The sequence below is a fragment of the Ictidomys tridecemlineatus genome, chromosome 16 (genome assembly GCF_052094955.1).
Source record: "Ictidomys tridecemlineatus isolate mIctTri1 chromosome 16, mIctTri1.hap1, whole genome shotgun sequence".
NCBI lineage: Eukaryota > Metazoa > Chordata > Mammalia > Rodentia > Sciuridae > Ictidomys > Ictidomys tridecemlineatus.
The window spans coordinates 37371348-37383644 of record NC_135492.1 but is presented as its reverse complement, the minus strand read 5'-3'; the positions used below and the strand labels follow the sequence as shown (position 1 = coordinate 37383644).

At 37.6% G+C, this 12297-nt stretch overlaps 1 protein-coding gene and 2 long non-coding RNA genes across 3 annotated transcripts in view; 1 reads left to right on the top strand and 2 right to left on the bottom strand.

Annotated features, from left to right (window-relative positions):
- Positions 1 to 12297, top strand: part of LOC144371148 (uncharacterized) — a 69616-nt gene that overhangs the window by 48989 nt on the left and 8330 nt on the right. The gene's annotated exons all lie outside the window — the stretch shown is intronic.
- LOC144371149 (uncharacterized) lies at positions 1102 to 4858 on the bottom strand. Its single transcript, XR_013431249.1, has 2 exons — positions 3357 to 4858; positions 1102 to 3119 (listed from the first exon to the last, which is right to left on the bottom strand). It is a non-coding gene; the product is annotated as an uncharacterized LOC144371149 (long non-coding RNA).
- Positions 7627 to 12297, bottom strand: part of LOC144371147 (uncharacterized) — a 53737-nt gene continuing 49066 nt past the window's right edge. Inside the window, exons 3-4 of the mRNA XM_078033351.1 lie at positions 11607 to 11726; positions 7627 to 10581 (exon numbers count right to left, since the gene is read on the bottom strand). Coding sequence (XP_077889477.1) covers positions 8828 to 10581; positions 11607 to 11726 — 1874 coding nt within the window. The 3' untranslated portion in view covers positions 7627 to 8827. The remainder of the gene's footprint in view (positions 10582 to 11606; positions 11727 to 12297) is intronic.

Below are 12297 nucleotides of genomic sequence, written 5' to 3'. Positions count from 1 at the left end.
AGAGGAAGAAACATCTCTTCTCCCATATGCAGTGTGAGCACCATCCTGCTCATAGGGGTGACAGATCCTCTTTCCTCACCCCTTAGCAACTCAAGTGCACACTTACAGCTTGGGGTTGTCCTCATCTCACAGCTCAGCTTCACCACTACTGCAAACCCTCCCCATGTCCCCTTGGTATTCAGTAAAGTAAAAACAGACAAAAGGGAGATGGAGAATTGAGACTGGATTTGTTTCAAGCAAGTGGGATTGGGACCTATGTCAGCCTCGACAGAAACCTCTTACCTGTGACTCTTTGTGTGCTGGGAATCTATGAAGAGCACTAGGAAGAAATGACTGTCACCTCAGAGAGGGCAACACCATCACCCAGCACCTCTGCTTCAAAACAACCCTCCAGTAACACGATGAGCAAACCCTGGGCAAGACTTGACTGAATGGCAGCTCTTTGTGAGAAGTAGAGGTGAGAATCCTGGGTTGCTTTTGTGAATTGTCAGGATTTTAAAATACAGCTCAGGGTTCACACTTACATCTATGATATTTATATTACCATTATTTTAAATTTGTCCTGAGAAAAGCCACTAGAAGAGAAATTGTTCTTTAAAGTCAAAAAAGAAGCTACCCCAGAGGTGCTTCTCTGTGGGGACAAGTGCATGGAGTACTGCATACAGGGCATAGGTTAAGGGTGTTTGCATGGCAGGCCATTCCTCATGCTAGGCGTGCGAGTGGCAAATTGCTTACCCCATCGGCACAACTCTGGGTATGAGGCCACCTGTTGCAGTCCCACTTGTTGATTGTTCACGGCAAGAACAGCTAGCAGACATTACATTGGTGGCTGTCTATATTTTGCTTAGGCACTGCCTGAGTACATATACATGGTAACTGCACAATAAAATCAGACTTGCTTACTGCTTGGTCTCTGGAGGTCTTGATTAGAGACTCCACAGCCACACTCTCCTCTACTCTGTTTTGTGGACCTCCTCAAGGGACAAGAATGCCCATGCACTTCTCTGCAGACCCCAAGCTCTCATTACTGGGAATCCCATGTGGTCCTGCCGGAGGGTCTGTTTCCCTGAGTGATGGTGTGATGGAAGAGTCACATTGTGCTTTATCTTGTTCTTTGTGTATTAGTGACAAGAAAAGGAGATAGGGCCACATTTATCTGTGCATCCTAATGACACAGAAAATTGAATTTTGGAAAAAAGATCTAAAAGCAACCAGGGCAGGATGGGTTTCAACTGTCCTGAATGTTCCTCTTACACATTCCCATTGTTACCTAAAAAATACCTTTTGCAAAATGTATTTTTTTTAGTGATTAAAACAGAAAGGACTAATAGATAAAAATATTTTTCCAAATTCTTGAGTTATATTCACAAGCCTATAATTTGCAAGCATGAATTGGAAAAACAAATTAATGTGCTGGTAATTTCCAAGTATTTACTGTACTTCCTTCTCATTATGGTCCCTTATTTGACATTTACCAACTGAAAGAAAGTTTTTAACCATGCTCGGGTTTTTTACCTTAGTCAGTAGCAAGGGGACTTGAGGACATGAGGTTTTGAATATAGAACCTCATTTCCTTCTAAAGATTTCAAAACCTATAATTACTCAAACAACAGTAATTGTTCCATGAAATGGCCAAGGCAAGATTATCAATAATAAAAATATTAAAACTTATTAATTCCCTGATAATAAGTATACAAATTAGTAGTGTTTAAAATCTCTACATGATATAGCATATGTGAGTTGTGTCCCATTAAGTTACTAAATTTAAAAAATGAAAAAGTAAAACTGACATTCCCTATAAAAAAAAAAATTGACTCATTTTAGTGGAATCTCAAAGAAGCAAACATCCTTAGTCAATATCCTCATTGCACCACCCAGAACACCCAGTCCTCTGGGCTCATTAGGACTGTTGGAGTGAATGTCTCCTCTGAAACTACTGGGAAACCTCACTAGACCAAGATTCCTCCTCCCATGCCCTTTTTAAACCCACACTAACTCTGCATCTGAGGACACAGGGGCACTTATTCAGGTGACTAAGCTAGGGAGGACTCTGTTCTGCTGAGCAGAGAATAAACACTTGTAGCCTTTATGGAAAGGATTTGTTTAAGTCCCGTCTCTGCAGGTTTGTAATTTTAATGTCTGTAGAAAGGCAAGAAGGTCCTAACAAGGCAAGAACTGTGGCTTCCCAAGGGGGACATGTCATCTGTCTCTTAATTTTACTTCTCTGATGGATAAGAGCAGTCCTGAGACAGCTGGGCTCCAAACTCTGAGTTTCCTGGACACATCTGAAAAGGGATCTTGACTGAGATCATTTTCTCAAGTTGATAAGGAAACTTAAATTACTCTAATTCTGGTCCTAAGATCAAATTAGTCCAAACCTGTCCAACAATTTATAATGCCTCTACTTTGGTGTGAGGGACTCCTTGCACCCCTCAGTTTCTCTGCCTACAGTGTGTGATGGGCTCCTCCTCCCTAGGAGCACCCCTTTTTGGGGGTAGTGATGGTTCTGTATGTCATCCTTACCAAAGTGACAGTTCTGTGGTTCAAGCCCTGAGTGAAATGTTAAAATTAATCGAATATAAAATGGAAAACAGAAAAGTAGAGGAAGAGCTGTAGGTCACATGTCATAGAAATCACAGGCAGATGGAATCTAGTGAGAGTCAAGGCAGAGTTTGAGCTGGAGTCCACTCTAAGGATCCTACAGGATCAACTCCACCTTCTCTGAGAGAAGCCAAGTAAAAAGTAGGCTCAGTTTCCTGGGTACTGCATATGAATATATATAAAAGCATTAAAACCCTATATGAAAATGGAGCCCCATTATCTGTTGTCAAAAGAAAGGACAGTCATTTCAAGCAGACCCACTTACGTTCCAGTTGTAGAAATCAGAAGATAGTTCTTGATGACCACTGTCATCAACATGTGAAGGGTGAGTACAGGCATGATAATGAGTGAAGCATTTGTTTTTGCTAGAGGTAATTGGAAACTTGGATTATTGGAAATATATTAAAAATGAAAACTGTAATATCCACAGGCAGAAATTCCACATGGATGGGCTGAGGGAGGTTGGAAAACTGAAGAAAGTCACAATGATTGCCAAAGCATGAGACTTCCAAAGCCACCTGAGAGGGAAACATAAAATAGGAAAAGAGTGCAAGTCATTGAACAAGTATTTCAGCATATGAACAGTTAGGAAAGACACATCAAGGGCAGAGGAAAAGCATCCCCTCAGGCAGCCCCCATCCCAGACCAGCCACATGAAAGTTTTGTGCCTTTGATCTGGGCTATGCCTTACTCCATGGCATGGCCCAATGATCACCAAGGTGCCACCTGGAATACTGTCCCTCATACACACTCACCTCCTGGAGGCTTCTGGAAAGAGCCATGGCAGAGTGTTGGCCAGTACTCCCAACTTTGTGGAGCTAAGAAGAGCTCTTTGGAGAGGTGGAGAATTGCAGACCACACCTTTGTTGTAATGTGGACTTGATGTGTAACTAGGCGCTGTTGAATCCAATCTCTTTGTCTAAATTGCCCTGATTTTCAATAATTTCACCTCTAGTTGTGAGGATTAGGCCACAATACACTGAATACGTGGGTTCCAACCAGTTATAGAAGGCTCTCTGGGGAGCGGGGCATGGTGGCACATGCCTGTAATCTCAGCAGCTTGGAAGGCTGAGGAAGGAGGATCATGAATTCAGAGCCAGCCTCAGTGAAAGAGATTTACTAAGAAGCTCAGTGAGATCCTTTCTCTACATAAAATAGGGCGAGGGATGTGGCTCAGTGGTTAAGTGCCCCCGAGTTTAATCTTTGTCGTCCTCCACTTAAAAAAAAAGAACATTGGGGAGTAGGTCTCAGACGTTGGATTTATAACAGCTTTCACGGAGGTTATATAATGTAGAACTAGTGTAGAACAAATTTTATGGACCAAGCTCTGGAATGGATGTGCATGCATTTGAATCCAGGCTATTATATATATTTATATATATTATAGTATTTGATGTTGATCTACTGATGGAATATTTCCTACACAAGGCAAGTATGTGCTTTAATTAATCTGCAGCTACATATTGAAAAATAGCAGTCATCAGAAAATCATGCATGTGAAGCTAGATCATTACATGACCCTTTAGAACATGTAGATCTATAAGGCAAGATAGTAAGAGAAACAATAAAAAAGTGAAACGTTCATGAACTTGGGATGCTAATTAAAAATCTGAGGTGAATGTTGGTCCAGAATCTGACTTCCATAACAAGATCCCTACAACACAAGAATTAAAAATCCAGAATCATTAAATGGGATAGATTCAACCTAAAAAGCTGCTTCTCGGCAAAAGAAACAATGTGAAGAGAGAACCTACAGACTTATATAATGTCTTTACCACACATACCTCAGATAAAGCATTAATCTCTAGGGTATATAAAGAATTCAAGTTTTTTTTTTGTTGTTGTTGTTTAACAAATGGGCCAAGAACAGACACTTTATAGAAGAAATATAATCGATTAAAAATGCATGAAAAAACGTTCAACACATCTAGCAATTAGGAAGATGTAAATCAAAATTTGTTTAAGATTTTATCTCGGTCAGAATGGCAATGATTAATAATACAGACAACAATAAATGTTGGTGAGGATGTGGGGAAAAGGAACACTCACACATTGCTCATGGGACCGACTGCAAATTTGTGCAAACACCATGGAAAGCAGTATGGAGACTCCTTGAAAAACCAGAATGGAACCACCACTTGACCCAGCTATCCCTCTCCTCGGACTATACCCAAAGGACTTAAAAACAGCATACTACAGGGACACAGCAGCACCAGTGTTTATAGCCGCACAATTCACAACAGCTAAACCATAGAACAAACCTTATTTATCCATTCATCAACAGATGAATGGATAAATAAAATGTGATTACATATATTCCCTAAACCAAGGGAATATTTAGCTTTAAAAGTGAATGAAAATATGGATTTTGGTGGCAAATGGATGGAGTTGGAGAATATCATGCTAAGTGAAATAAGCCCCCCTACACACACACCACAAAGGCCAAATATTCTCTCTGATAAGTGGATGCTAACTCACAATGGGGGGTGGGGAAGAATAGTTACTTTAAGTAGAGAGGAGTGCAGGGAGGGGAGGGGATATGGGGATAGGAAGGATAGTAGAATGAAACAGACATTACATATAATACATAATATATATATGGATGCTAAACCACTCAAGGGTGGGGGAGAGAATAGAAATTCAGTGGATTAGACAAAGTTGAACTGAAGGGAATAAAGGGGAAATAGGAATAGAAATGACAGTAAATGAATCAGACACAACTTTTCTATGTTCATATATAAATACACCACCAGGGAAGGTCCACACCATGTACACCTGAAGAATGGAATGCTAACTAAAATAAGTTTTACTCCATGTATGTGTAATATGTCAAAATTTGCTCTTCTATATGTATACTGAAAACAGTAAGAAATTTTAAAAATGGTAAGGGAAAATTTGTATACAGAGAAGTTTTGTGAGTTAAAAACTCTTTAATAAATGCTAATGTCATTAACGTTAAAAAAGTATAAAAGACTACCTTGAGCTCATACAAAATAACAATGGTAAATAGAGTTGCCCAAGTCAGTCTGTGCAACTATCTATTATCATAAAATTTTTGGTTCACAACTCTTTTGTTTTACAAAGCAGCACAAGAGGAATACTTACAAGTTGAGCAGAGAGGAAATATTACATAGCAGTGTTATACTATTAATAGTGCTGTGTGCACTCAAAGCATTCTCAATTTCCTTTCCCATGCAATAAAAAATCATGCAGTTGATATGCTAGTTACTGATTAGATTACACATACATGTGTTTGTGACATTAAGTATGTGGGCAGCTGCTCATCTTGGCATGTCAGATCCAATAGATAAGGAAGACACTCTTGTCACACCAGACAGTGGTTTTTTTTGGGTAATACTATGAAAGCAAAAGTAACAGACACAGGCAACTGTATTGCCAGACCAGGAATCCCCAGTACATAGATTTTCTGTTTGGGTTCCCTAAACAACTTTCCAGGGTCCTGACTGGGAAGTGCTGGGCAGAGCATCCCCTCCACAGGTGAGAGTTTGAAGTATTATTCTAAATTGTATTTAAAGTGGGGCTGAATCAATACAAGTTAGAATGAAGCTTTCCTTGTTCTAACAGCTTGCATGACCTAGTGATCCCATGAAGAACACTACGTCCTCCCAAGAACAGGTCAGATCCCAGAGGAGGGAGTGATAGCCTTGAGATGAGTAATTAAATTGGGGTTCCAATGACTGAGGCATGGAGCCAGACCATTTAGAAATTGGCATTCTTTTGCTGTGTCATCAAGGATAAGCAGACATCATGCAGCCACATTGAAAGGGAAGATCTTTAGTATTTTCCTTAGACCTCTAGGACTGAATCTTCCCTCCGGGCCTTATAAATAGTTAAAACTCATAAGTAAAATGAAGCCAGTTTTCTGTGTAAAATAACATGGACATAAGCATGAAACCTAGAGTTACCCTTTGGAATAAAGAATGGTGTGAATATTATTCTTCTAGAATTTATCATTTCAATATTTATTTTCCCAAATAAAGTTAAATGAAATGTTGGTGGGTGGTGTTTTGTTGCCCCTTAAGGGCTCACATATGAAGAGAACATTGTGTTTTTACTTTTTGAACAGGACTTGTAGATGAGAGTCTAGGGGTTTATTTCAATCAAAATTGTGTTTCTCTGTGTGGTGTCATGGGCTCCTGGAGCTGTAAGATCTGAAGAGGGACAGGGTTAGTTTATAGTTGCAGAGGGGTCTGGGAGACTATGACACATGCTATCTATCATACAATACAATGTTTGTTATACTTATTGGATTATAAGTTATTAAGTAGAACAAAAGGCCTACAAAGTGAAAATATATAATGAAATAAAAAACTGTGGGGGCATAAGTGCTCCTATAGTAAGTCTTTTTCTTTTTACAGTCATCATTTTACATGTATCTGGTTACACTTTTCTACTGGGTATCCACGACTAAAGAGAGGGTCCTATATTGGGATGTTTTTCCTACACTTGAGGTCAGTACAGTCTCCTCAGTGATGAATGTCATGGATTCATGAGGAACTACATGGGTTCTTCAGTCCAAGAATCAGGATGGGCCTGTGGACCACGTGGTTTCCCCAGGAAATATTGAGACTATTTCCCCCTTCAGAAACCCTCCTTTTTTTTTTTTTTTACCTGAAAATGCACGTCGGCTCCTAGTCTCTTGGGTCTTTCTTAACTCCCTCATTGGGAGCTTATATAACTCTCCAGAGTTGTAGATCCCTTAGGGAGTACTGCAACACTACAAGGTGAAATGTTAAAGTCGTGATTCAAACTAGGAATATCTGGGCATTATTTTAGTATTCCTAGGTCCTTCCTGTAACTTAATTTTTCCATAATTACAAACAAGAGTATATAATTTACATAAATAATATTCCCCAAATAAAACTTGACTAAACATATGAAATAATTAATGGAGACGTTATAGCATTATTTACCCAACAGAATGTTTTACTATTGCATCGATCCATTAGCAAAGTGATAGTGGGAGATGTGTGACCTAATAACATCATTAAATGCATGACAAGGTTAACATTAAGAAATTCACACTTTACTTAGTAATAAATTGTATCCATAATGCAAATATAAGTAAAAATGCTCTGTAAAATGGGCATGGTGGTCCATGCCTGTAACCCGAGGGACATGAGAATCATTACAAGTTAAAAGCCAGGCTCCATAACTTGGTGAGGCCCTAAACAACTTAGCAAACCCTATCTCTAAATAAAAATGACAAAAAAATCTGGGGATACAGTTTACTGATTAAGTGTCCCTAAGTTTAAGTACAAAAATAAAAACTAAAAATTTAAAATTTCATATAAGCCTTAAAAGACTTCTGTAATAATCAACTATGAGAATTATGTTTACTCCAGTTGTGAAAAATGAGGATATTTAGTAATTTTTGATTTTATATCCTTTCAGGGATGCTCTATTTCCTTCTTTATACAATATCAGCTCAAGATGTTAAAATCTTTAGCAAAATGTCAAAAGCAATTACCCATTTTCTACATTTAAATGATTTTTCCCCTCCTAGGTCCCAAACACATCAAAGGATGGGCTATAGATAAGAAACTTACTACAAATTTTTATACTTGTCAAGGTTTTTTTTGTAAATAGTTTGCTGTTATCTAAGGTACATACTTGGACAAATGCTATTCCAAATTTGGTACAGGTATGAGACAAGAAATTGAAAAATGTGTGAAATTTGAATACACTCTTGGACACATTCTTTGGGTTTCTATATGCTATAAATCCTCCAGTGTTTTAAAAATGTTTGATCAATGTCCAAAAGCTTTGCAAAAATTTTTCCACGTGTCCTCTCACTTTATGAATTCTGAGGTGCTGCATAAGGTGTGAACAAGTGTTGGAGACTCTGACACCTATTTTACACTTGTATAATTTCTGTGGTATCATATCTCTGGTGTGAAATAAGGGTTGATTCATCCTTAAAGACACTGATGCAATGTTTTCATTGTAAAACTTCTCTCCAGTATAAAATCTGTAATGTTTACTAAGATGTGATCTTCAATTTTAAAAGCTTTGCCATTCTTCACATTTATAGGACTTGTCTCTAGGATGAGTTTTCTGGTGTCGAGTAAGTGATGATTTTTGATTAAAATCCCTGCCACATTCTCTACATTTGTAGGGGTTCTCTCCAGTATGAATCCTTTTGTGATAATTACGGTGTGAGATGCTATTAAGCTTCGCCACATTCTTCACATTTGTAGCGCTTCTATCCAGTATGAATCCTCTCATGGCGACTAAGATGTGAGACACTATTAAAAGCTTTGCCACATTCTCTGCATTTGTAGGGCTTCTCTCCAGTATGAATCCTTTTGTGACGATCAAGATGTGAGATGCTATTAAAAGCTTTTCCACATTCTTTACATTTGTAGGGCTTTTCTCCAGTGTGGATTCTCTGGTGCTGAGTAAGTGGCCATCTTTCCTTAAAAGTTTTGCCACATTCTTCACATTTGTAGGGCTTCTCTCCAGTATGAATCCTTTTGTGACAATTAAGCTGTGAGATGCTATTAAAAGCTTTTCCACATTCTTTACATTTGTAGGGCTTTTCTCCAGTGTGGATTCTCTGGTGCTGAGTAAGTGACCATCTTTGCCTAAAAGTTTTCCCACATTCTTCACATTTGTAGGGCTTCTCTCCAGTATGAATCCTTTTGTGACAATTAAGCTGTGAGATGCTATTAAAAGCTTTTCCACATTCTTTACATTTGTAGGGCTTTTCTCCAGTGTGGATTCTCTGGTGCTGAGTAAGCGACCATCTTTGCCTAAAAGTTTTCCCACATTCTTCACATTTGTAGGGCTTCTCTCCAGTATGAATCCTTTTGTGATAATTACAGCGTGAGATGCTATTAAAAGCTTTGCCACATTCTTCACATTTGTGGGGCTTCTCTCCAGTATGAATCCTCTTGTGGCAACTAAGATGTGACACAGTTTTAAAAGCTTTGCCACATTCTTCACATTTGTAGGGCTTCTCTCCAGTATGAATACTTTTGTGACGATCAAGATGTGAGATGCTATTAAACGCTTTTCCACATTCTTTACATTTGTAGAGCTTTTCTCCAGTGTGGTTTTTCTGGTGCTGAGTAAGTGCACATCTTTGCCTAAAAGTTTTGCCACATTCTTCACATTTGTGGGGCTTCTCTCCAGTATGAATCTTCTTGTGGCGAGTAAGATGTGAGATGGTATTAAAAGCTTTGCCACATTCTCTACATTTGTAGGGCTTCTCTCTGGTGTGAATCCTTTTGTGATAATTACGGGATGAGATGCTCTTAAAAACTTTGCCACATTCTTTACAGTTGTAGGGCTTCTCTCCAGTGTGGATTCGCTGGTGCTGAGTAAGTGATGCTTTGTGACTAAAACTCTTGCCACACACTTTACATTTGTAGGGCTTCTCTCCAGTGTGAGTTCGCTGGTGCTCAATAAGTGATGCTTTGTGACTAAAACTTTTGCCACACACTTTACATTTGTAGGGCTTCTCTCCAGTATGAATCCTGTTGTGTTGATTAAGCAGTGAGTTTGTGTTAAAACTTTTGCCACACACTTTACATTTGTAGGGCTTCTCTCCAGTATGAATCCTGTTGTGGCGATCAAGATGTGAGTTTGTGTTAAAACTTTTGCCACATACTTTACATTTGAAGGGCTTCTCTCCAGTATGAATCCTGTTGTGGCGATCAAGATGCGAGTTTGTGTTAAAACTTTTGCCACACACTTTACATTTGTAGGGCTTCTTTCCAGTATGAATCCTGTGGTGATTTTTAAGGGTTGGTTTTTGACTAAAAGCTTCACAAAATTGTTTACACATGTGGGGCATCTCTCCAGGGTGTGTCCACTGGTGACAAATAAGATTGGAGCTTTTATTAGAAGTTTTGTCACATTCTTTGCATTTGCTTGGCATATCTCCTGTATGAACACTGTGATGTTGAGTAAAGTTTTTGAGTGTGTTGCATTCTTCATATCGGTATGTGTTCTCTGCAGAATAAATTTTTTGGTGTTTAGTAAGAGTTGAATAATCTTAAGGCTTTGCTACACTTTTTACATTTACATGTCTTTTCTTCAGTATAAATCCCCTGATGCTTAACAAGTTGTAACCTTTCACTAAACGTTTTTTTTTTTTTTGCTTTCTTTTAAATTTGTAGGGTTTATCATTGTCATAGTATCTGCTTTGTTTAAAGAATATATGAAAGTATTGGCTTGCTCAACATCTTTTAAACTTATAGGGCTCTTCTTCTCTATAGATTCTCTTGTATTGAGCAAGCTCTGCACTGTCATTAAGAGCCCTTTCACATACCTTACACTTGCACGTTTTGTCTTGACTATGAATATTTGGATGAGTAATAGCTTCTGAGTACTAAAGCAAGACTTTCCCACATTTTTCATTTTGGTAAACTTTCTTTAGAAAATGACTAGGAGTTTCTCTATATTCATAATTTTATCACCAATGTAAATATCCTGGTAATTACTCAGGGTAGAGACATGGCTAATGGTGTTACTTTATAGCATTATCTATATAGTGCACTTTCCAGAAATCTGTATCAGAATTGTCATTGAGCAATAGTGGGGAAGTAGGAACCTTTCTACAATTCTTAATATTGTCTACTTGGGCACAAGGATAAATTACTGTTTTTTTGCAGAAAAATGGACATTTTGTAAAGAAATTCTCAAAAGTATCACTTTTAGAAATTTGTCTTAAACATCTTCTCTGTGCAAATGTTTGACTGGAAGTTTAACTTATAATTGGCCACGATAAAAATTGATCCATGGACCATATTTCTTCTCAAATTTTCCACATTTCCTTTCAGAGGAAATAGTCTTTAAAATGGCTGTGGATATATTCTTAAAAACATATAAAGCTCCTCAAAAGTAAGAGGAATAAATTGAATTTTTTTCAGACATTAATTGTTCCTGGTGTCTTTTGACCATATAATTTTTATCATAAATAGGGACTACTAATTGGTTTTGTCTATTATAATAGGATTTTTGAACTTTACTCTCACCTATATTTTCCCATTGTTTCCTTAGTTGTAAAGAGTTAAGGTCACACTTCCCATATCTTCCCTCTCTCTCTTTTATTCCGTGCTCTGGTAAAATTTCTCGAGGATGATGAGAAGTCATGGCTGAAATAAATAATAAGAACAATCATGTTTACTTACTGTACTGGGCTGAGTATATTTTGCAGACATAGGAAATTACAGCAATAATGGAACATTAGCAGGGGAGTGGATTATTAAATTCAAGTCTATCATTACTGCAGTAATATATAAATATTCAAATAAAAATGTACACAGAAAATTACCTTGAACTTTCCAAATCATCTTAGTGTTCACAGTAGCCAAGGTGAATACCTTACTATGGAGAGTAATATAGTAGAGGAAGATAAATTGTGTTACACAGCCTTTTCTCCTTCACAATATATTTCAAAAATCTACCAACTTTCTTCTGTTTCATTAAAAAAGAAAAATATGAAACATGCAAATATTTGGGGACTGTTCGAAAAGGGGTTCCTTCTTACCAACAGAAAAAAACATGGCTAAATCAACTTTAAGAAAAGTTATGAATTACTCAAAGGGAATAGCAAATTATCATTTAAAATTTGTTTACTGAACTAAACCAACACATAAAAAGATAGAATAAAAATTAGTCAAGAATTGTTAATAGTAATAAGCAGAAAATATGTGTTTAAAGTCT